General features: G+C 48.3%; 2 protein-coding genes and 1 pseudogene across 4 annotated transcripts in view; 1 reads left to right on the top strand and 2 right to left on the bottom strand.

Moving 5' to 3' along the window:
• Nucleotides 1–19084, top strand: part of LOC310689515 (uncharacterized protein) — a 34230-nt gene extending 15146 nt beyond the window's left edge. The window contains exons 13-22 of the mRNA XM_083467310.1: nucleotides 4761–4852; nucleotides 6646–6755; nucleotides 8045–8098; nucleotides 9136–9252; nucleotides 10367–10447; nucleotides 10762–10867; nucleotides 11929–11999; nucleotides 13039–13275; nucleotides 15090–15144; nucleotides 17812–19084. Of these exons, the coding sequence (XP_083323436.1) occupies nucleotides 4761–4852; nucleotides 6646–6755; nucleotides 8045–8098; nucleotides 9136–9252; nucleotides 10367–10447; nucleotides 10762–10867; nucleotides 11929–11999; nucleotides 13039–13275; nucleotides 15090–15118 (897 nt within the window). The 3' untranslated portion in view covers nucleotides 15119–15144; nucleotides 17812–19084. The remainder of the gene's footprint in view (nucleotides 1–4760; nucleotides 4853–6645; nucleotides 6756–8044; nucleotides 8099–9135; nucleotides 9253–10366; nucleotides 10448–10761; nucleotides 10868–11928; nucleotides 12000–13038; nucleotides 13276–15089; nucleotides 15145–17811) is intronic.
• On the bottom strand, nucleotides 3921–4523 carry LOC310693380 (large ribosomal subunit protein eL20-like; annotated as a pseudogene). The gene has a single exon. The product of its transcript is annotated as a large ribosomal subunit protein eL20-like (transcript).
• Nucleotides 19085–19439: 355 nt separating the features above from the next.
• Nucleotides 19440–24466, bottom strand: part of PTPRN (protein tyrosine phosphatase receptor type N) — a 35311-nt gene continuing 30284 nt past the window's right edge. For both annotated transcript variants that reach the window (XM_083474924.1, XM_083474923.1), the window contains exons 20-23: nucleotides 23122–23175; nucleotides 22776–22840; nucleotides 22431–22504; nucleotides 19440–20719 (exon numbers count right to left, since the gene is read on the bottom strand). In XM_083474924.1, the coding sequence (XP_083331050.1) occupies nucleotides 20648–20719; nucleotides 22431–22504; nucleotides 22776–22840; nucleotides 23122–23175 (265 nt within the window). In that variant the 3' untranslated portion in view covers nucleotides 19440–20647. The remainder of the gene's footprint in view (nucleotides 20720–22430; nucleotides 22505–22775; nucleotides 22841–23121; nucleotides 23176–24466) is intronic.

The raw sequence follows: 24466 nt of genomic DNA, 5'->3' as shown, positions 1-24466 counted from the left end.
AGGCAAAGCTGAGCTTCAGAACTGGGCTGCAACACTGAGACAGAAAACCCTCCTTGGTCGTTTTCCTGCCTTAGTGTTGTCACAGCAGCTATTCTTGCTCCTCCCGCAGCCTCCTAATCTCTTAAAAACTTAATGGCCACTAAACCGCTTAATGCATAAAGATACTTAATGAGGAAGGCAATGGGCCAGTAGTATCCTTTTGGGTGCACTGGGCCTGGGTCAGCTCAGGTGCTTGTCCAGTGTTGTCTTTGGGTTTCCCCGTGGATCCCAGATTCATAGGCTCCATGGCAAGGGATGGTCAGGGATGATAGATGTTGGGGGTATCTGGAGGCTCACAGATCCCACCCCCCTGCTTTGCTTCATGATCCAAAACCATGGTGCAAGCAACAGTGTTGTGTTCTGGATGCATCTCCACACCAAGGGGCTTTTAGGTTGCAAAGCAGCTCTTTGCTGGCTGGAGGCAATTTCATCCGCAGTCTGTGGTTGACATAACCCAAGCAGCTTCCTATATTTCTTGTGTTTTAAGCAGTACTCTTCATATATGAATCTGGCCTAAGGCTCCAACCAGCAGACAGTTTAGTAGCATGGGCTGCTAAACCTGTCTGGGCTTCAGGAGGCACGGGCCAGGATTGCTATGCACTTGAAGTTTTGTAGGAGGAGTTTTGGAATTGGAACAACTTCCCTTAAATCCTGATGCAACCAAGTAGGGGCCATTCAGAAGCTTTCTTTCAAGCACCACCCTACTTGCATGCATGAATGGGTTTAGCAATAAGCATCCTAAGGTGATTCCTGTAAAACCAGATGTCTTTCTGTCTATCCATCCTGGAAGAAGAGACTTTTCAGTGAGAGGGAGTGTCATCTAACTAGTGTTTATGCAGAGTAGTTGTTTCAAAAGCAGCAGCACCAGGTCATGGCAATTATAGATCCAAGCTAGGAAATGTGTGGACCATGTCTGCTGAAGTCAGGCTTCTTTAGTCAGAGAACAGGAGGCTTGTACCTCCCACGTTATTCTCTGCCCTTTCATAAGGCTATCAGTCCCTGTTAGCAGCACCTTGGGACACCGTGATAAGCACAGAGTAAAAGAGGCACCCCATACAGCTCAGATCCAGGCAGATAGTCGTAGGAAGATGCATGAGATTGGGACCTGCCTGATTTATCCTTGTGGTGGCTTTGTCCCATTCTTGGACTTATGAAGAGTTTTCCGCAGATAGTTTCATAAGATACAAACTTGCAGCATAAGCCTGTTCATGTTTCCATGGAAGTAAGATCTTCCGTGGTACTCTCATGTGAGCATATATATAAGATTGCAGCTGCAATCCATTTATTTTGGAGTAAATTAAAAGACGCCCGCTTCTTGGGAGAAAAGCAATGACAAACCTAGACAGCATCTTAAAAAGCAGAGACATCATCTTGCCAACAAAGGTCCGTATAGTTAAAGCTATGGTTTTCCCAGTAGTGATGTATGGAAGTGAGAGCTGGACCATAAAGAAGGCTGATCGCCGAAGAATTGATGCTTTTGAATTATGATGCTGGAGGAGACTCTTGAGAGTCCCATGGACTGAAAGAAGATCAAACCTATCCATTCTTAAGGAAATCAGCCCTGAGTGGTCACTGGAAGGACAGATCGTGAAGCTGAGGCTCCAATACTTTGGCCACCTCATGAGAAGAGAGGACTCCCTGGAAAAGACCCTGATGTTGGGAAAGATTGAGGGCACAAGAAGAAGGGGACAACAGAGGACGAGATGGTTGGACAGTGTTCTCAAAGCTACCAGCATGAGTTTGACCAAACTGCGGGAGGCAGTGAAAGACAGGAGTGCCTGGCGTGCTCTGGTCCATGGGGTCACGAAGAGTCAGACACGACTAAACGACTAAACAACAACAACAAGAAGAAGTTCCACTGAACTCAATGCTTAACAGGCATGTGTAGGATTGCATATTCAAAGAGTAATCTTAAACCTGTTTCTAAGAACTGCCACTGTGTCAGGCAGGGATTACTCCCAGGGAAGTTGTGCATAGGATTGCAGTTGTAATCTCTTAACTGGGCACTGCTGAATACAGCCCATAATGTGTGCTCTGGTTATTTGAGCTATTTTATTTTTTAAAAATAAATATTTATGAAGCACTTCATGGGCTGGGGAAAAAGCTAACTGTATGCACATCTAAAGCTGTTCAGAGCTTTGAGTGGAAGTCATCGTAGTGCTACATCGCTCATTCTGTAAGTGCAAGGATTTCTCTTTGCTTAGCCGATCTCCCCCATCTTCTCCCTGCCCCCACATGCCCTCTAAATCTCTTTTAGGGGTTCCCTCAGTGCTCTGGAGCAGATTAAAAGAGGACACAGGGCAGGAGGGGTCCTCTTGCCCAAGCAGAAATTGTGGTGCTGACAGGATGCACTGGCTGAATACTACCCCTAATCTAGTAAGATGATAAAAAAAAAATTGCAGTTACAACCCTAAATAAACTTACTAAGAAGTAACCCTTATTGAACCCAGTGGGACTGACTTCTGAGTTCACACTGCATTTCAAACTACCCAGGTTGCAACTCTATGCCACAAAGAGCAGTTTCCTTTGTGACCATTAAGCTTCTCTTGCAGTTTTTGTTGTAAATGTGAAAGATAAAGAGAGGCATTTGGTATGAGAATAAGTCTTCCAGACAATCTAGTTTTTACTTCCACTTTCAGGGAAAATATGCAATACCTTCTCAAGCTGAAATGTGTTTTACTGCTTTTGCAACATAAAATACGTGATGTAATAACTTTGCTTACAAAATTTCACTATTTGACATATTTATGAAAGGTACTGAGGAATCCTATGCATATTTCATAATGCCTACTCTAGTTTAGTCTAGTTTATTCACTTAGGATTGCAGCTTCAAAAACGTTAGGCTGGATTCCTGTTTGCATTTACGTGGAAGTAAGTCCCTTTAAACAATGGTACGTATGTTTGAGTAGATATGCAAAGGTTTGCACTGTTACATCTGTAGCTGGAAGTCTGTGGCACAGTTAGAAGATTGGGACCAGGTCAAAAGGACAGTACACATAGGCTAGTTGCTTCTAGTTTCTCCAAACTAGATCAGATGTCACCAAAAGATTAGCAGCAATTTACCAGCAGGGAAGGCCCTTTCATAAAAGATGACAGCACCCTCTAGGTGTGGAAATGCAGCTTGTATCTGAGTGTTGTATACATCCAAAGCATACACTTCCTTCTCTAATGATGTAGAGAATACATACATAGAAATCCTACATAGAAATCATTACAATACACGTTTTGAGTGGGTAGAAGCTTAAGCATTTCACTCATTCAAATAATGAAACTATTGCATAGGAGCTTCCCCGCCCACACCCCAGTGTTAAGAGAGAGAGAGAGATATGAGAAGGCATTCCCACCCTCCCTGGATATTCACATCTCTATCTATGCACTTTTTAGATCCCTCTTCCTTCTCTTTAAATGACTGGGCATTTATTTACAGTGCAAACATAGCAAGCGCATATGTGGATCTTTCACGTCCCTTACTGTTTTCCTTAGAATGTGCGAATGCCACACCTGTTGCTTTTTATCCATTTGTCTAGGCTTGGGTGGTTGGTTGGTTTTTTTGGTGTGTGTTTTTTATAAGCACTGATTTCTTATGGTGTGTATAGTCAAGGTGTGTGTAGGAGAAGAAAGTATGGTTCTCATAGCATTGGGAACATCACGGTTAGACATGATCAAAATAGCTGTGAATCAACTAATGTCCATTGTGTGTGAAGCAGCTTGGAAAGAAGGAGGACACTGTTGAGATGTGGTGTTTTCTGGCAACTCATAGGAGCCCCTTTTCCAGACATACCTGACTTTGCCAGAGCAGCTCATGGCCTATCCTTGGTTGGCTACGCCTGATGGATTCTGTTTTTCTCACATTAGAGTTGTGCACCCTTCCCTGCTGCAGGTTTTTTTTCTCTCAAAAAGAACTTTATTGAAACTCAGAGCTAATGAACCAAGTCTGCATTTAGAGGAACGTGTTTGGTCTCTTGGTGGTGAAGCGTGGCTTATGTTGATGATGCAGAACTCTATGTGGCAGAGGGAACTTGATTTTGGAATCATGGAACTGCTTGACAGCTGGTCTGTGGCACTTGCTAGCAGCAATCTCTTCAACCTTCATGATCTGAATTGAGTGAGCACGAGCTCTAGGATGGGCTCCCATATTGCGACAGCTCCAGTAGTTATCAAAGCTCCAGCAGTTGTCAAATCCCTGTATTCCCTGTACATGTTATGAGTTCCACTACGAGAATCATAGTGCAGCCAGATATCGAAATTTTTCACCTTCAACGGAGACTTCTCAAAAACCTGTCCACAGTACACAATTTCCCCAGAAGATTTCTTTGTCTTCTTCAGCTGAGAGATAAAGTACCAGAAACGGGGCTTTGCAATGACATGATTAGGAGCAAAGATGTGCATATGATAGAGAGGTGGTGTTGGGCACTTAGGAGTAGGGAGGCATCTCCCAACAACTTCCTCAGGGTGCCTGACGCCTTCATGGTGCTGCCTCTTTCCTTCTCTGCTGCAGTTGTACCAGTTGTTTTAAGGGCTCAGGAACGGCAAAGATCTTGGTCTGGTTGTATCCGTGAACCCTTTTCATGTGTTACGACAAGACTCTTGACACAACCATTCCGCTGTAGTTTCTGACCGGCGATAAAGGGTGGGTGGGAGGGCTATTTTAATTTGGATGGTGTTAGCTTGGGTAATGCCCAACAGAGGTGTGCTATACTAACCTTTCCCTCTTACTCTAGGTTTGCAGCGTAGCACATTTGGGCACCATGGTGGATTACTATGAAGTCCTGGGGGTGCCCCATGGCGCCTCACCGGATGACATCAAAAAGGCGTAAGTGGCATTCTCTTCATTTCTGACTAAGGCTACTGACTGCTAGTCCTGGTGTGGTGGTTATGAGTGTGGCTGTGAGATGTGGAAGTGGTGGCATAGTGTACCTGGCCACAGTTTTGTGGAGGGCAGCCAGTTTAAGTTTGTGACAAGAATAATGAGCACTCAGAACACTGTGTTTCCCAGTGTTAGGGGATACAGGCTGGTTTTGTGGCTGTAAGTTGTATTGCCAATTTTGCCTTGGACTCTGATTAGCCTTGGACACTGCATTTTCCCAGTGCTTTGGGTTTTTTCCTTTCTGCTTCCATCTTTTGGTTCCACTCGAGCTCCTAGTTTTCCTGTGGAGAACATGGTAGCTACTAGTTTCAGGTCTAATGTACTTGATCTGAGAATCTGTTCTAGTTCTTGGGGCTGTTATGCAGGTACTTAGTTGCCAAATACTGAAAATTCACTTTTCTTGCGACTCCTCAATTGAGGGCTTCCTTATATTATGTTTGTCTGATTTCCCTTCACTGCCTAATTAACGTTCACAAACTTTCTGCCTGCAGGAATACTATAGCATATAAAAAGGAGGCTTTAGATTGCCAAGAGAACAGATCAACATAAGTATTTAAATTCAGTTTCCAAACTACATTTTGTATATTTTCCAAAAACCAAAGCACATGCTGATTGGTTGCCATAACCATTAAAGCAGGTTGACGTGCAGAAATAGTGCCTTGGAGACTGATCCAAGCAGGCTGATCCAAAACCTTTGCTTGTGCAGCTTGTGTGAAGATTCAGATTTGATTTGATTTTTAAATGAGAAATCTACTAGAAGTAAAACTAAAAAAAACAAAAAACCAGAATAGCCTTTTTCATGCAAAATTATTGTTTTTAACCCACCTTACAGAAAGATAATTGAATGGGAGAGGGGTGGGCTGTTTGTAGGGCTGCTTTTGTTTTTGGAATGGGCACAGGGAGGTCTGCACTCCAGAGGTGGACAACTTGGGTGTGTCCCCTTGCACAAGAATGAACAGAGGGAGAATGTGTCGACACTTAATGCTGTGCCAGGAGATCTTTGTGGCTTCAGTATAATGAAAGCTGTAGGATCCAAGAGCCTTTTGGCCCAAAATTTCCCCTTAGGGGAATGCCTCCACTCTGCTCCTTGTGTTAGTGCAGGCTGGAGCTGCCCTAAGGTAGCAGCACACCTGTAACAGGAGAGAGGTATTGTAGAAACCCTTGTTCCTCAGCCTCCCATGAAGCAAATTATCAGGTGAGCAAATCTCCAGGCTTGTTGTCTGCTCTTCCTGTGTGAAAGAGACTCTGTGGATCCTGTTTTGGAAGTGCAGCAATCTACTTGCCTTTGAAAAGCCAAGGAACAGTAAATTGGCTTTCAGTTTTCATTTTGTGGGTTTTGTGCTACTGTGGGAGTGAAGTGCCCCCTCGTGGAGGACAGATGGCAGAACAATGACCGATGACCACTCTTGGTTGAGCTGGAGCTTCAGCTGCTATGGCCATCAGCTGCTATCAGCTCCTGTGGGAAGAGAGAGAAGTCTAGTTTCACCTGGAAGCAAACAAGGATCATTTAGTCCCATGTGTTGAAACTCCCTTCCCACAGAAGCAGAATGTCCACATAAGCAGAAAGGGGGAGGTGTAGGGTTGCTGCTAACTACAAGGGGGTGAATGTGTAGGCCAGTATGTGACCTGGGGTGGGGGGGGGGGAGAGAGAAATTGTCTGTGGGCTTGGTTCTTGACAGGGCCTATACTGTAAGAATATACACCAACCAAGCTATCATGGTTGTCTTGTTGTCAAACAGGTACAGGAAGAAAGCTTTGCAGTGGCATCCGGATAAAAACCCAGATAACAAGGAACATGCTGAGCAGAAGTTCAAGGAGATAGCAGAAGCCTACGAAGTGCTATCGGACAGTAAGCATTGACTCTCTCCTCCCCTTTTCTTTTCTTCAGGCTGTTTTGGGTCATGTAGGGTCTTGGCCCTGGTTGTGGGGTGTTTCTGGAGACTGAGGAGATTTCCTGTTCCTTGTAAGAGAAGGGAGAAGAGTTTTATTCACAGGGCTAAGGTGCAGATGTGGGACCTGTGGCCATCAAGATATGGTTGGGCAACAGCTCCTGTAAGCCCAGGCCTTTGGCCATACTGGCTGGGGCTGGTGGGAGGTTCCTCCCTCCCCCCAGCCCCCATTTTTATTTACCAAAATAAAGTGAAGCAGAGAAGGGAGAAAAAGAGGCATGTTTTTCAAGCAGAGGCAGAGCACTAGCAAGCGAAGGCATATAAAAGCACTTAGCAAAAGTGCCCTTTGGAGACGCCTTTAAATGAGTGGGTGGAGGCTGCTTTGAAGGGTGCGTTGCACGTCTCTTCGTGTTCCTGTTTTCCTTGCAGGTTTTTAAGCAGAGGTTGGATGGCCCTCTGTCATGGATGCTTTAGCTGAGATTCCTGCATTGCAGGGGGTTGGACTAGATGACCCTCGGCGTCCCTTCCAACACCTCAATTCTACGATTCTTCTTTTAAACATCCCACACTGTGTTTAAAGGGGAAGTGTGGAATGACTTTCCCAAAGCTCTGGGAAGAATTTTGACAGGTGTTAGCCCCACCCTCCTGTCAGACATGTGATGCCATCATTATGTCATGTGATTGGCTGGCCAGTTGTTCTGCCCACCTGTCCAATTGGGCCCTGTGGCCAAACCTCCTCCAGTGTCTGGCCTCTGGAGCCAAAAAGGTTTCCCATCCCTGTAATAGTGGAACTAGAAGCTGAGAGGTAAAGTCGAGAGCACCCACCTAAGCCTTGTGGGACAACTGGCCATTAGGACAGGCTACTTGAGGAAGATTGGGCTTCCTTTGAAATGAGAGCCTTCTAAGCTAGACTAAATGGAAGGTGTGTTTCATTAACTGTTCTTTCTCTCAGCCCCTAGCTGTAATATGATTCCAATTTTGCTGGCTGACATTTCACAGTTGTTGCAAGTTTTTTCTGAAATAATTCAATGTTTTCTGAGCATGCTATGCAAATTAATACTAATTATTAACCCAAGCAGGACTAGCTTTGGGTAGACAAGGCAAGGACTCAGTAACACTCCCTGCCCCTGCAGTCCATGTGTGTGGGGGGGGCAGCTGTGTCCCAACTAAGTCAATGGCAAACACGTCTGCTTGAGCCTCACCTCTTTTTTGTGGGCAGCTATCTAACCCAGGTGCTTTCTGATTTCAGAGAGCAAGCGTGAAGTCTATGACCGATATGGCAAAGATGGGCTCATGGGTCAAGGTAAGGAGCTTGGTCAAGATCTGGGTTATCCTGACAAATATCATTAAAAACCAGGATCGGTTTCAAAGCAGGTTTCTGCATTGCTAAGAGGGCGAGAGCAAAGACAGCAACAGATAGCTTATGTGCAGCTCCGAAACACACAGGCCTTCTGCATTAGCTACTTTAGCTGTTGTCATAGCAGTGTGATAGAGCGACTTTCACAGGGAGCAATTTCCTGGGAGAAATTTGCAGAGTTGGGTAACTTCTTTGGGAGCAGAATATTACTAAGGTCTTGGCTGCCTTGTCAGTTCCAAACCAAAGCAGCTGTGGCGCAGTTAGGCCTTTCATGGCCCAAACAGCCATTTTTTGTTATTCTTAACAGTTTTGTTTTTCTTTTCTGTAAAATGGGTTTTTCTAGCTCTGTAGCCCTTTTGTGGCTTTTGACCCATGAATCAGTGCTTGATTAAACTATTTCCAGGGGGCGCAGACATAACAAGGCATGGCTGGCTGGCAGGCTGCAGGTTTGCTGGGTCTTGGATGTAAATGATTTTAGTTATCTAGTACCCCTAAGCCAGAGGTTTTCAAGCTTTCTGAGTCCATGGCTCCCTTGACCAGCTACATTATTTCTGCGGCACCCCTGTGGGGCTCAGGAGTCCAGTTATGTCACCCCTTGCCTGCAGAACTGACAGCTTCTCACCCATTTTCAAACACCCTTTCTTCTAGGGTGTTCCCAGGCCACAGCTGCCCCAAAGAGAGGTGCCTTCTCACACTGTCTCACAGGGCCCTGGGAAGCACCCCCTGGCCAGAGGCACCATTTGCCTAAGGAGCTTGTAGCCAGGGCTGCTGCAACAAACAGCTGTGCAAGCCTTTGGTAGGCAAAGACACAAGAGGGCATCAGAGGAGGGAGAGAAGAAAAGAGGGACAGAAACCAACGTTGCTTGTGGCACCCCTGACCATCATTCAAGGCGCTCCAGGGTGCCACAGCCTTAACCTTGGTAAACAGCAAGCCAGTGTCTTGGTGTGAGGAAAATAACATTTGGTCTCTGCTTCCCCCACAGGTGGGCCCTCCGGGTCAAGACCACACCCAGGACCCGAATTCACCTTCACTTTCCGCAGCGCCCACGACGTCTTCCGGGATTTCTTTGGAGGGCATGATCCATTTGCTGACTTTTTTGGTGTGCATTGGGTTTGATCCTCATTTGTTTTGCAAGGGGATTTTGTCTGAGTAGGGAGGGAAGACCCTATTTGCTGTCTCTGGACTTCAAAACTATGAGGACAGTCAGTGGTATCCCAAAGACAACCAGTACCTGAGAGATGGAAGGAACTAGTAACGAAGAATATCATTGCTATCTGGTTGTGTCAGGCCCAGGGTTCCTCTAGCTGGGTTTTCCTTTTACCATATAGGGCACTTCTGTGGAGAGTGCAGTAGGGTTTTGTCACTCATTCCCTGCTCCACCCTGCCCCAATCCTACAGGAAATTCTATTACCTACATGCTACTGTTGTGGTTTGGGTTATGCCAGGTCTGTTGGTGTTTTCTTGTGTGAACTTGGTGTTACTTTATTCTACTTGCATTTAAGTTCCTTCGTGAGGAAGCTCAGAGTGATTAAGCAGTGCAGTCTCCCATCCAGGATTCATGAGGCTGAGACCCAATGTAACCCTGTTGTCCTCCTGGCATTTCTGGACTGCAATTCCCATCATTCTTCCCTCACCATTGAACATGGTGCCTGGTGCTGATGGGAGATGGAGTCCAACGGCATCTGGAGGACTCACAGCCTTAAAGCCACGCTAGAACATTCTCCAGAACTCCCTGTGCAGCTGAGGAGAGTAAAGGGAGAGGAGGGGGGTCTTAGACAGTGAACAGTCCCTCCTTTTTGGATCGTTTCCAGATTACAAGAAACCAGATCCTTTCTGGGAAACCAGATCCCTCCTAGTTAGACATGGGCCAAATGTTGGCACTGGCTTTAGTACAGACCTCGTGCTTATCCAGAACTTCTGTGTTAGGGAAGGGAAATGCTCCCCTCTGTGTGGTGCAATTGGATCAGCTCAGTGGCTGTCCACACCCACTCCTGGCACTGGGTGGTTTCTTGCAGCTCAGGGAGGCTCTGACAAGGCAATAAAGCTTTTGTGTGGAAGGAAGCAGCAGCAATGTGGTGCAAGATACATGAATCAGAACTGCGGGCAGATAATAGGCCAGAAAACAAAGGGTATGGATCTGCATGCTTTTGAGTAGCAGTCTCCCTGCAGAGGAATGTAGTGGTTGATGATCTCTTCTTTGGACCTCTTTCCAGATGATCCATTTGCGGACCTTCGCCCTGGACCACGACACCATGGGGCAGGGCCGTTTTTCTCTCCCTTTGCAGCATCGCCAGGTAAGGAAGGAACAGCTGGAAGGATTTGCCTGCCCACCTGCTCCTCGCTGTGGCCTCCAGCCCCCCCCCCCCGGTTCCAACTGCACGTGGACCCTTGCTGTAGGGTTGACCTCTCCCTTGGACTGTGTGCTTTGCACACTGTGACCTGGTGGCCACTTTTACAAGGCCACATTCTTTCTATTTGCCCCTCCTTGGAATCTCAAAGGAAAGTTTTCCTGCCTGGTATCTCTTTTCCTTTGCTGGTTCATCTCCCCTGGCCTTGGTGCCAGCTGCACCCTTCCTTGTCAGTGATTCTGGCGCACTCTCTCTTTCAGACTTCTTCTCCCCAGGGCTTGGTCCTGCTATGAATGCAGGAATGGGCTTCCGCTCTGTCTCCACCTCCACCAGATTCATTAATGGCAAGCGGATCACTACCAAGAGGTAAGCTTAGGAGGACGTTTTAATCCATTTGCCTACTGTCTTCTGGCCTTGTCACACAGATTTTGGGCCCCCTTGGGGAACGACCAAGCCCATTCTTTCCGTTCTCCATGGCCCTCCTCTCCTGCTCATTTCTGCTATCTTGTATCTGTATGAGGTACAGAGTAAGCTATGGGGAGGAGATCTAGAAGTTTTATATTGACTCAGGCCACTGGTCCATCTAGGTGAAGGGAGGGGAAACCCACACAATCTGTACCAGATTGGGGATGCATTCCTTATTTACGTGTGTGTGTGTGTGTGAGTGAGAGAGAGAGAGAGAGAGAGAGAGCGCACACACACTAGCTCTTTCTTGTTATTGGTTATCTTATCAGGAGCAAGTTGGGGAAATCCCATGGCTCCTGGTATTTTAGACCTTTTAGCAGCTTGCTCACATGTTGTGTCCCAGAGAGTTAGAGGTTACTTGCCTTGTAACTTTTATAAACCCTCTGGTGATCATGTGTTTGCGGTAGATTGTACAGGGTAACACCTCTCTCTCTCTCCCCCCCCCCACTGTCCTACAGCCTAGCTGAAAAGGTTAAAGTGTACAGGAGAAGTCAAATTTGTGCACTGATGCTGACCTTTCTACACCCCAAACCTGTCCCTCAAATCTAGTGGAATGAGGCTGGCCTCATAAAAAACACGAAAGACATAATACATTAAAAAAAATGAGATTCTAAGTTGATGCTTTTGCGCAGAAACCCTCATCTGTAGAACAAAATATATTTATTGGTTTCTCTTCTTCAAAAATAAATTTTAAGAGCAGCTTCAAATAATTTTTTGGTGTTTGTCTTTGAAAAATCTAATGAAGGCGAGCAGGTGCATAATTACAGGTATGGTAGTAAGAGAACTGTGGTTGCTATTATGGGATTAATCATGCACCCAAAATGTAAGCAAAGGCTAAATAATAGACATGTTTGTAGCCATGCAACTTAATGTTTTCTCCAGTTCAGCATTCCATGATTTTATGTGTTCTTCACAAAGTCATTTCACTTTTCTATCCCCTCCCCTTCCCCCCTGTTCTCCAGGATCATCGAAAATGGGCAGGAGAGGGTGGAAGTGGAAGAAAATGGGGAGCTGAAATCCATCCAAATTAATGGTGAGGGACTAAAAGGGGAGAGGTATCCCAAGTTTCTTTTCTCTGTAGTCAGCCATGCACAGCTCTCTCCAGCTGAGAGCAGAAATGTGAGCTTCTCTGGACGCCTGCTGCCTTCTGTGTGATCTCAACCTGTCTCCTGGGAGACAGAGAAAGTAATAGACCCTCATCCCCATGGAGTGCCTCTGACATTTAATCTACAACTTGTGAAAAGCTTTGTGAAAAATGTGCCCTCCCACCAAGCGGTAGGATGCCTGTGTGCCAACGTCTGAGACATTTGGGGGTTGGAAGGGATCTCCCCAGCACTCCTGGCCTCTTTCAGAAACACAGGCAGAAGGAAGGAGGGGGGCTTTTCAGACTTGTGGTGGAACGGCTTAGAGAGGTAAAATAAGAGATGAATGTGATAATAGCATATGCCAGGCTGGTGGCTGAGGAATGGAAGAGAGCTGTGGGAGAGCTAGGAAAGTTTTCACCTGGGCCTTAAGACATCCATTACCCACAAAGTGTGGTGCATATATTGGAGAAGGGAAAGCAGCCTAGGGTAGTCACCTTCCATTTTTTCAGACCCAGATCTTGCCTTTAGTTTCAAAAATGCATTCAGGGATCAACTTCTTCATTATTATTATTATTTTCTAACCATATATTTCTCTGGTGGTAGCATTGCTGTTGCAACCGTCTTTAGGCCAGGCTGCAAATCCTTAGCCACCAGCTGAAGATCTTGGGGCAGGAGTCCTCAACCATTTTGGGTGGTTTTGGAAATTTCAAAAACCGTTGTGGGCACCACAACAACTGGCAATACTCGGGCATAATAGCTGCGTGCCCCCCACAAGTCAATTAAAAATATTGTTTGGAAATGGCAGGCCTCTTGTTGGGTCTCAAGGAGGTGTCTGAGGATGCTGTTGTGTCAGCCGGCACCACGTTGGGGACCCCACATCTAGGGTGCTTGGCCTTTCTGGGCAAGCCCATAGCAATGATGGGAGGGGGAAAGTATACTTGGGGTGCCTTCTTTGGACAACTGATGGCTCAATCCCTTCCCTTTCAGGTGTTCCAGACGACTTGGCCCTCGGCCTGGAGCTGAGCCGGCGGGACCAGCAAGCTGTGCAAAGCCGCAAGCCAGCCCCTTCCTCGCCGGCACCGCAGCACCCGGCCCCCAAGCGCCCCTCCCCCAGTTCGTCCCCTGTGATCGTGTACACCGACAGCGACGAGGACGATGAGGACCTGCAGCTGGCGATGGCCTACAGCCTGTCTGAAATGGAGGCCAAGGGCCAGCACAGAGCAGGTGCGAGAAGCCCCTCGAAAAAGCAGCCCCCTGGAAAAGCGCAGTTGCCACAGGGGAGCCACGCCACGGACAGCCAGGCGGACAGGCTGTCCAAGCCCCCCTCTAAATCCCCCTCGGGGGCCGTGGGAGGGAGCGGACGGGGAAAGGGCAGAGGCAAAGACTCCTCCCCTAAGAAGAAGAAAGATGCGCAGTGCAGCCTCCTCTGAGCCGGCCTGAGACTGGGCTTTCATTGGTTGGTGCGCTTGGGACCCTGGCCAATGGAGGAGCGGGGGGCTGTTCCATCAGGACCGGCTGCCGTGATGCATCACTGGCAGAATTGCCCGAAGGCCCACCCAGTCAGAAGAGGAGGTGCTACTGCTACTGCTGCTACTGAGTAAAGGGCAGGAGCAAATTCTATTAGCTCTATGTGTGTGTAATTTGGCATGGAGAGGCATTGGCCCAGGCAGCTCCTGCACAGCAAAGCCCTGGTGCCTTCAGCAAGTTCAGGCTGCGCTGTCTGCCTTGCTGCTCTAGTGCATGGCTTGGCTGTATGTCCCTGTCGTTCTCCTGTATGCATAGATCCATGAGGGTGGGGGTGGGTGGGAGGGGGCTGTGCTCTTGGCTGCCACTGCTTGCCCTGGGCACTAAAGGAAGTGAATGCATTGCTTCCGCCCCAGGGATTGTATCAGCAATTTGGGGGAGCTGATATATATATATTATTATTATTAATATTTTATTTATTTTTATTTATTTTTATTATTGTTACGTCCCAATTAACAGAATGTGATGGCCTGTGTTGAGGGCCGTCCTCTAAATTTGCCCTGGATCTGAGTGCCTTTTCTGCACTAACATCCCCTCCCATCTCCATGAATTGTACCAAATCCTGTGCCTTTATCCCCCAACCACTGCTACTGGGGGGAGGCAACAAAACAACCCCTATATGCGAAGGGCTAGTGAGAACTCAACCTGCGCTGAAGGTGGTGGCCATCCTACAGTGGCTAGCAGCAGAGCGGTCTGTTGATGGGCTGAGATGTCAGAGAAGGCACAGCTCTGAGAGAAGAATCTGCTCTCTTCCGCTTACTTGGCAGCGCTGCCCGTCTTCAGCCTTTGGGGGGGGGGCAGCCTAGGCATGGAGACTCACGTAGGAACTGCCTTAGGCCCTAACGCTTGAGCACCCAATTTCCTGTGCAGAGGAAGAGAGGGGAGGTACCACAAGGGGGCAGGGAGGTCTGAGCACGGACCAGGCTACGTTAGTTGTGTCTGTCATGACAATGTAGTTGAAAGGCACTTCCTGCTTTTGGAACTTCCTGGGGACTGAGGAATGTGTGAGGCATAACACATGTAGGTTTATACCTCTGTGGAGAACCTGTGGCTCCTCCAGATGGTGCTGGAATGCAACTCCCAGTATCCCTGACTTTTGGCTGAAGCTGATGGGAGCAACATCTGGATGGCTGCAGAGGTTCCCCTTGCCTGCCCTGTAGTTTGCAAGTGCATGCCATCTTCCCCTGCAGCTTTTGCCTGCCCCTAAACCAGCGGTTCTCAACCCTGCTTGCTGGCGTCTTGCACCACTCCCTGCAGCTGTGACCTTCTCCTTTCCCCCTCCCCTGCTTCCCAGGGCCTTTGCACCCTCCTCTTTCTCTCCCTGATCCCTTTTGTGTCTAATGTAACCCCCGGTGGCAGGCCCTGGATAAGGCTTCGGTGGATGCTCGATGTAGGAATGTAACTTGTTGGTGCCCTTTCTCTCTCTCTCTGCTGTTGTTGCTGCTGCTGCCGCTGCCACCACTGCTTGTCTCCTCACCTGCCCATCCCTCCCTCCTGTGCTTCCCATGCCACAGACCCTGATGGACAGGCATACTCTGTCTGATGCCCCTCCATGCTGCCTCTCTGCAGGTAACCCTCAAGTGTTCATTTTGTCCAGTTGGTTGAAATGGCAAAAGATCTGCAGGGTGGTTCTGTTGGTGGTGGTGGTTTTTTTTTTTAAAAAAAAAAATAACAACAGAGCTGTGTATATTTCCTACACAGCCTGGCATTTTGCCATACAAGACTGCTTATCTTTTAAAGTGAGTTTCTGGCTGCTGAGATGCAGCCACCTCCATGTGCTTTTCCCTTCCTCTCTTCTTTTCTATCACCTGTTCCTGGATTCCAAAATATCCAGAGGTTGGGGGTTTTTTTGGGGGGGGGTAGGTGGTGTTAATTGACTTGTAGAGCCAGGGGGGGCAAATGCATTTTTGAAAATGCTTAAATATTTGTTGATAGGAAAGTGCAGTTTAAGTCTATCAACAGACCTTAGATTTGCTGGTTGCAGTGTATTAGTCTGGGTTTGGAGCAGAATGCATGAACCTCAGGCCCATTAGGCCGCTTCCCCCCAAACCATGCTCCTATCAATCTGCTGACATCAGCTGATGAGCCGGGGATGATGTTTTGTTTTGTGTTGGCTGCACATGTCAGTTCCCCACAATGTGTTGTTGTGCAGCCAAAGCAGCAGGATGCAACCCCCTCCCCCAATCAGCTGATGAGAGAGAGGCTAAATCTTGTTCAGAATTCTTCAGTCCTGCTGGGTGCTGCTTTGCCAGTGTCTTTCCTGAGGCAAACATGTTGGCAAAGCAGACCACCCCCATGGGTCAACTTTGACAGGTGAGTGGAATCATCACATGATTGACTGGTGGTCAAAGTTGGCTTGTGGGGTGTGAGGAGATAAAGACCTGGCTGATGGGGCCCAAAGGGTTGTCCACTCCTAGTTTGGCAGTACAGAATATGCACAGCCCTAGTGATTTTGATTGTGGGAATTGATCTGCCCCAAATCTCTCTTGCCTTTGTGTGCACATGCCACACTACAAGATTCCTCATTAGTCCTTGCCCTGGTGTATCCCTGCACTGGGTACCCTTTTTGAGGGAGGGTGATAGATCCCCTCACAGCTGTATCAGCTAGGGGCACCCAACAGTTTCTTGGGCGGATTCACATAATTCAATTGGCAAGGTGAGGACATGGCTTCAGCGTGTGGCTGTGGCAAAGTGGGGCCTAGAAACCGTTTCAATTCATAAGCCTCAGCTGCAGTGCTCTCCCTAATTCATCACATCATTATAGAAGCACCGCATAGCTCAGTTGGTAGAGCAGGAGACTCTTAATCTCAGGGTCGTGGTTTGAGCCCCACGTTGGGTAAAAGAGTCCTGCATTGCAGGAGCTTGGACTGGTTGACCCTTGTGGTCTCTTCCAACTCTACATTTCTATTATTCTGTGTGAAGGCTTCTAAGAGCTCCACTGGTTAATATAGAATTGGGTGTTGAACATTGCCCATATGTGAGGCCACCAAGAGAACACATTTAATCTGCTCTGAGCTCCTTTTGTAGGAAGGATTGCCTATAAATAACAAAAACAGGTGAGTTTGCCTCTCCTTTGTGTACAACCTGGGGCTCCACTTCTCCATAAGCACAGCTTGAACCTAGTGCTCTTCAGCTTTGGAGCCCAAGGTGATGTTGGACTACAACTCCCAACATGCCTGATCATTGGCTAAGCTGGCTGGGGATGATGGGAGTTGTAGTTCAACAACATCCAGGGGCCCAAGGTTGAACAACACTGTGTCTAACCCATGTTCTCCCTGTGCCTACTTAGATTCTCTCATAGATGAAAGCAGCAGCCTCTCACTCAGGAGTGGCTCACCTGTGGCCCTCCAGATGCTGCTGAATCACAACGCCACATCAGCCCTGACCATCCTGGGTGTGAGGCTGATGAAAGTTGGAGTCCAGCAAGTTTTGGAGGGTCACAACTTAGTCACCCATCTTCAGCCTCTTGCTCCAGAAAAGTTTCCTGGAACTGAGTGTTGCATATGACTGCAGTATCCACAGGAATGGTCATTCTCTAAAGCTCTAGGTCCTTTTACGTTTAAAAAAACTTCCAACCACACATTTTCAGCAACTAAAATCAGGTCTTAAAAAAGAATTTCACTCATTCCAAATATTTCATAGAAGGTACATGTGCACCTGCCACACCCCCAAGTTCCCCCAATTTTGTACATTGGAAAAAATGTATCCCCTCGTTTCCCCCCTCCCCAGGTCTTCATACCTCTGGTTCCCTTTTCCCTTCCTTATGAGCAATTTGCAACCAAGCCTTTGCAGGGTGAATATTTTCATGTCATGTTTAACCCTTTAACTGGCAGGGGACCATGGATGGGTGGGAAGGGGATGGTTCTGCAGAGCAACCGGCTACAGTTCCTTATTTTGCATGCTTGGATGCACCCTTTCCTCCCCTGATTTGTTAAAGGCCAGTGGCTCTTTCTTGACCTTATCATTAATCCTGAGCCCACAGCAGCTGTGCCTTGATGCTAGAGCCCCTCACCAGCCCCTCCACCCCACTCCCTCTCAGTACTGCAAGTCTTACTCCTGCTTGGTGAAGCCTGACCTCCGGGGGCGGGGGGGGGGGGATGATGTAGTGCACAGCCCAGGCTCTGCTTGCTGTCACAACACTTTTCACTGCTGTCTGATTCACTCGGTGTCTGTTTTTCTCCCCCCTCCTCCTCCTCCCCCCTCCCTCCTGTCCTGTCTCCTTGCTTGTCTCCCCAGGTGTGTTCTGAGTCTGGAAGAGCCATGGGAGAATTGCCTCTCTAGCACTCTGTGCTCCCAGAAGGCTACTCAAGCCTGGACTTCGCTTTCTGTTCCCTCCCTGAGCCCTGCCTGGGGGAACGATTGATGGGCAGGTGCCGAGTGTGTGACTTCCTCCCCGCTAGTTCTCTCTCTGCTGCGTGTCCTGTAGCACTCAGTAGCTGAAAAGGGTCGGGCTCGGCGCAGCCCATCTTTTTTTAAAACAACAACAATGTACTTGTAGCTATGCTGCTGCTGCTCCTGAGTTAACAGCACCTCTTGGTGGGGTTGGGCGGAGGTATCCCCAAGCTCCCCGCTGCCTGTAGCTCCCTTTTCACCGGTGCCCTGTTCCCTTGCAAGAGAGGACTGTGGCTAAAGGAGCACGATGGACTTTTTTCGCTGGACCATTTTATGAATAAGTTATGAAGGAGACGGCGGTGCTGTGTGAACTGTGGTGGGCACAGGAAGTGATAAGCCTTTCCGATGCAGCTTGGCCTTCTGGTCCTCTTTAGCTCCTGCAGGAACTCTCTGGGCTGCAGCAGAACAACACTCTTCCTGTTTATAGTGTTGACTGACTGACTGGGTGTGGGTAGGTGTGGAAGTGTTGGGACAGAAACCGTGGGAGAAGGGCTTCCAGTTTTAGCATAGAAGACTTTGTGCTCGACAGCAGCTGTGGGCAACTTTTGGCCCTCCAGATATTGCTGGACCACAGTTCTCCTCAGCCCTGGCCAATGGCCCTGATGGGAACTACTGTAGTTCAGCAGCACCTAGAGAGCCAAAGATCCCCCCTCACCTCCACAGCAGCATTTCTCAGCCTGGTAGTCCATCAACATATGGGGAGCAATGGGGGTTGGACTCCCAGCAGCCACCTGCAGACCCAAGGGTGGGGGAGGCTGCTCTAGGGCCAAAGGGCTATAAACCAAATTTTCCCTCAGAGCGGCAGGGATGTCACTTTTCCAGACCAGGCCTTGCAGAGAGAGTGGGCGTGTAGTATAGGCCTCTCATGCCAGGAAGGAGAGGGCTGGGGCTGTCTCTCTCTCTCTCTCTCTCCCCCCCCCCCCATTCTCTCTCTCCCTTTTCTTTTCTCTCCAATCAATCCCTTGGAGGAAATCCTCTCCCAGAAGGTAACAGGGCTGGAGTTAACTTGCTCAGTGTATCTCTTGACTTGGGAGTGAGATTGATCTGTTTTGTAATTCAAAGCACTGGCCTGGTATATTGAGTGGAAAACATTGTCAATAAATTTATTTGCAATGAATGCTGCGTCAGAATTTCATCGCTGGTATCAAGTACTTCAACTAAGTTACAAATGCTGACACGTGCCAGCTAGGAAAGGAAATAAATGGGCCCCCTAGGAGTGGGGTTGTTGTCTGCCGTGACTCAAGCTAACCCCCAGATGCTGAGGATTGAACCTAGAACCTTGTTCATACAATACAAATGCAGCTGAAGGCAAGCAGTCCCCTTTGTATTCCTACCCTTTCAAGGAAGCGGCTCAGGGCAGTGAATGGGTTGTGTGCCTGGCATGCGTTGGGACGCTTTTGCAGCCCACAATGCAAGTAGTGCTGCCCCACCCCCACCCCTTCTGGATGACACACAACATGAGTAGGCTGGGCTGCAGCTGCACAAACGCGACACAAAAACTTTATTCACATCAAATACAAAATTAGATTCTCTAGAAATGTCTCTTGGTGTACATAACATCACAGAGAGAAAGTGAATGGGGCAACATAGTGGAGAGGAGCAGGCATAGGTCCATCTCTCCCAGAGTGACACCCTGCCCCCTTTTTGGGAAAAGGAGGGAAAGGCTGCTAGGCTGTAAGTAACAGGGAATATACATAGGGCAGGCATGGCCAAACTTGGCCCTCCAGTTGTTTTGGGGCTACAATTCCCATCATCCCTGACCACTGGTCCTGTTAGCTAGGGATGATGGGAGTTGTAGTCCCAAAACAGCTGGAGGGCCCAGTTTAGCCATGCCTGACATAGGGGAAAGGAGTGATTGGGGTAGAAGCCTTGTTACGCTTTCCCCACTCTCACCTGTCATAGACCTAGGGACCCTTTGGGGGCTGCTCCAAATCGAGGGTGAGGAGATGATTGGAGGAGGAAGAGATGGAAGGTGCATGAGGACCACATGGTTTAATTAGATAGACTTCCCTAGCAGTGCCTTGTCGTGGATATTACCCCCGATTATGGCACAGGGACAAAGCAGCATTCTGTATAGACGAGGAGCCCACATGCACCCACAAAGTCTACACCTCTCACCTTTGTAGAAGCAGGCACATCTACAGAGGCTGGACACACAAAGGAGGCTCCTTGGAAAACTTGCCTTGAAATATGTCTAACTCGGTGTCTGAGCGCAGAGCCCCTTGTATTGCTCTGTGGCACATCCAGCTATGATTATTAGGGCACAGACAAACCTCCAAAGTGTGTCAAAGTACCCACTTCCCACTAACTAAGGGCTGCGTCCAGAGCAAGGGCAGTCAACCTCCAGAAGTTGCTAGACGACAAACTGGCTAGTTGCAATGCTAGCTCGGGCTCCTGGGAGTTGTAGTTGCCCAGCAGCATGTGGAGGGCACAACACTGGCAACCCCTGTTCCAGGAGAACATGGGCAGGGTAGCACCCCACAGTATGAGGAGGGTTAGGGGCTGAGGGGTGGGGCAGGCAGGTGAGGGGCCACCACCCGTAGCTGAAATTCAGTCATGGTTGATAACATGGAAATAGACTTTATGAAGGAAGAACATCCCAGGCAAGGACACGGCACAGCAGAGGCAAAAGGGATCGAGTTGGGGGGAGTCACAAAGCTGGGGTACGCCGAGTGGGGCATCACTGTGGCAGGGCCTTCAGGATGGCATTCACCTCCTCCGCCACGGCTGTCAGTGCAAACTCAAACTGGTCCTGGGGATACATAAAATCAGTCTGGTTGTCTGCATCCCCCACATCATGTTCTTAATCCCCCTCACCTCAATATTAGAAAAAAGGCAGCAAAGATGGGGAACCTGTGGACTCCAACTCCCATCAGCCGCTGCCAGTCCTGGATGCTGGGAGTTGGAGTCCAGCAACATCTTCTCAACGGAAGGGGGTGGGGAATGTGTGGCACTGTGGCTGGTGCTGCACTCCCATCCGTCCTAGCCAGCATGGTCAATGGGCAGGGATTTGGGAAGTTGCAGATTGGCAACATCAGAGGGACCTCACTTTCCTACCACTGCAGGTGTAAAGAGCTTTAGGGACAGGGAATGGGGTGGGGATGTACCTGGCCCTGCTTCACAGAAGGGGCTTTTGCCTGTTCTTGTTTTGACAATGCTTCTTGCTTGCCCAGATGGAGAATAAAGAGGTAGAGGGTGTGTGTGTGTGTGTGTGTGTGTGTGTGTGTGTGTGTGTGTGTAGAAGCTATCCTACTGTACAAAGGTAGACTTGAGCATCCTCACTCTGCCCACTTTTGTAAGCTTGGCCAGGAAGGAGCACAGCGTCGGCCTGCTCTGGATAGGGTTTGACAACCCAAAAGTCCTTAGTTTCTTCCTTTTTTTTTTTTTTTTTACTTCCATCCTCCTCATTCCAAACCTAGGCACTCTTATCTCCTGGGTAGAAAACCCCTGACCTTTAGTATGCTACCAAGCACCATGTCTGACCCCCCCTCCCCCAATAGGCAGGGACAAAGAGTACAGTGGTGCCTCGCAAGACGAAAAGAATCCGTTCTGTGATTCTCTTCGTCTAGCGGTTTTTTCGTCTTGTGAAGCAAGCCCATTGAAGGATTAGCGGATTAGCGCTATTAGCGGCTTTTAGCGGCTTAGCTGCTGATCGGATCAGCTGATAAGCGGCTTAGCGGCTTAGAAAAAGAGGGGGGGGGGAGAAAAAAATCCAGCAGGAACTCGCAAGACATTGTAGTCTTGCGAAGCAAGCCCATAGGAAATTCGTTTTGCGAAGCACCTCCAAAATGGAAAACTCTTTCGTCTAGCGAGTTTTCCGTCTTGCGAGGCATTCGTCTTGCGGGGCACCACTGTACAATGGTTGCTTGACTTAGGCCTCATCTGCACTACACATACAAAGCCACATCAGACCACTTTAAACCACCACAACTTCCCCCAAAGAATCCCGGGATCTGTAGCTTGTTAAGAGTACTGAGAGCTATAAAGAAGAAAGACCCCCTATTCCCCTCAAAGAGCTATAATTCTCAAAGTGGTTGAACATTCGATCCCTCTTCAAAGGGGCCTCTGAGAATTACAGGTCTGTGAGGGGAATAGTGGTCTCCCAACAATTCTCGGCACCCTTAACAAACTACAGCTCCCAGGATTCTTTGGGGGTTCGTGGCTGCTTGAAGTAATGTGATACCACTTTAAATGCATAGTGCAGGTGGAGCCTACACTTCCCTTCCACCCTGTCACTGCCAGAAGGTCCCAATGCATTCTTATTCCATGCCCTCCAGGAACCAATTATGCCACCAGCAGGCGTTTCAGGTTTTGCCCACAAGTAGTGGGCACAGAGCAGGGATAGCACAGGTGATGCCTGCCAGATGTTGGCCTATGATTCCCATCATCCCTGACCATTGATGATGCTGGCTGGGGCTGCAGAGCCTTACATTGGCTACCTGAAAGCAAGCATCCCAACATACCTTTGTCTGCACCATGCCAGGTCGCTGATCTCGCACGTGCTCCAGGGTGGCTGCGATGTCAATCTCCTTCACACCTAGCAGGCAGGAGGAGAGGTAAAGTCAGAATCGAGTGAAGGGGTAAGAAGCAGTGAAGAGGGAAACTCCATACACCCATGAACGAAATGGTGGCTGTGGAATATGAAGGTAATCGGGGGTAAATGCAGAAGAGACAGGAGGAGATGGTGGGCTGGAGGCCTTCAAACAGCAGGGGCCTGTCTTTGTGCAGTAGTTTGTGCACCTGGAGGCTTGGCCAAGACCAGGTTGTGTGCATGGAATAGAGCTGCCTTCCCTCCCATCCCTTCTCACCTTTGGCCATTCGGTTCAGAACCATGTCGATAAGGATATACGTCCCGGTCCTTCCTGCGCCATCACTGCAAAAAGACAAGAGGTTTGGCACTGCTGCTGAGAACAACACAACAAAAGAGGAGATCCAACTCTGCTGTTTCCCTCAGAAGGGGACCTATTGACCTGACAGTACAATTTAGTTCTATGACATGGGCTGCTTCTGATGGGCAAATCCCCCACCCACCCCAGCAAAATCCATCGCACTTTCCGATGTGCTTCTGAAAAGAACCGGTCTCTGTACCTCAGCGGGGTGGTGTTTCCATGGCAACACCACAACCAATTAGACTCAGCCTTCCCAGGGCATTACCTGCAGTGGATGACGATTGGGCATGAGCGGCCGCGGTAGCACTTGTTCACCTTCCTGCCAGAACAAGGAAAGGTTGGGATCAGAGAGCAGCCCTGCTTTGGGTTTCAACTGATCGCTTAGAAGTCGCAGGGCAGCTGCACAGATTAAGGCAATACCCTCCCCACCTCACTTACCAAGCCAAGGAGAACTAGGCATGGGTGCAAGGATGGTTCTCAACGAGCTCTTGACAGCAGGAGCTCAGCACCAAGTGGGAACAAAACACTTTACTCACAACTATCAGCAGTATACAGGCAGGACACTGTGCACAGATGGAACTTTGCAAAGTCAACTGGCAGAGATCCTCCTACGTGGCCCATGGGACATTTTCCAAATCGTCAAAAAAAAGGTGAAAGTGCAGAAGCCTCCAAGAGGCATGGAGCCTAAAATGCTACTTTGCAGGACAAGTGCCCCTTTTCAAAGCCCGTTCCAAGTGTCTCCCAGTAATCCCCCAAATGGATTTTTCAAATTCGGTTCATCACATTGGATTTTCAATCCTCTTCACCCACCAAAAATGCTATTTTTAAAATCACATATTAATTGATCCACTGGAGAGCAAAATGTCATTCTGTTTAATCCACCCCCTGCAACACACCATTAAATAACCCAAGTATTACCTTCATGAGTGCATTAAAGCAATCCGATTACTATGGTGCACATGGTAAAATGCAGTGAACAAGTGATTGAGATTGCTTGCACCAGTCCATATATTTTTCCTAACAAAAACATTTATTTCACATTTACATATCCAATATGAAATGGGTATCCTTCACATGGCCAGTGTTCCACTGTAGCAACATGAGAGTCCTCTGTTTTGTAATTTGGGGTCCTTTTCGCAGCTATACATCTGATTCCACAAAGCGAGTGATGCTGCTCTCATCACTTCACCTTGATTGCTCTTCTGGAGGTGAAGAGCCTTGTTTTCTTGCTAGTTACAGAACTAGAGTTTTTGCTGGCAAGGGGGAAATTTCTTTATTTCTTGTATCCATGCCATGGGGTGTCACAGATCAGCTAGTCAAATTGTCTGAACAATGAGAAGGAATTATCTCAAATGAATCTAACATATAAATAAGATGATATTCTGGTTATTTGATTGCTGCACATGTTGAAGGGGCTCGGGTTGGATCAAAAAGGACACATTACTCTGCAGAGCATCAGTCAGGCAGCCTGACATTTTGGAGCACTTTGATATATATAAGGTTCCAAAAAGCAGGTGCAGTATGCCAAAATATCTCAGAGGTGGGGAAGAAAGCATATTATTGAAGATGACTGCAGGCTGATTTGCAAAACTTCTGCCTGCAGCATTCAG

This window comes from Podarcis liolepis (assembly GCF_965112155.1).
Source record: "Podarcis liolepis genome assembly, chromosome: 1".
NCBI classification, from domain to species: Eukaryota; Metazoa; Chordata; class Lepidosauria; order Squamata; family Lacertidae; genus Podarcis; species Podarcis liolepis.
The sequence above is the reverse complement of the archived record's forward strand: the minus strand, read 5'-3'. Positions and strand labels throughout refer to the sequence as shown.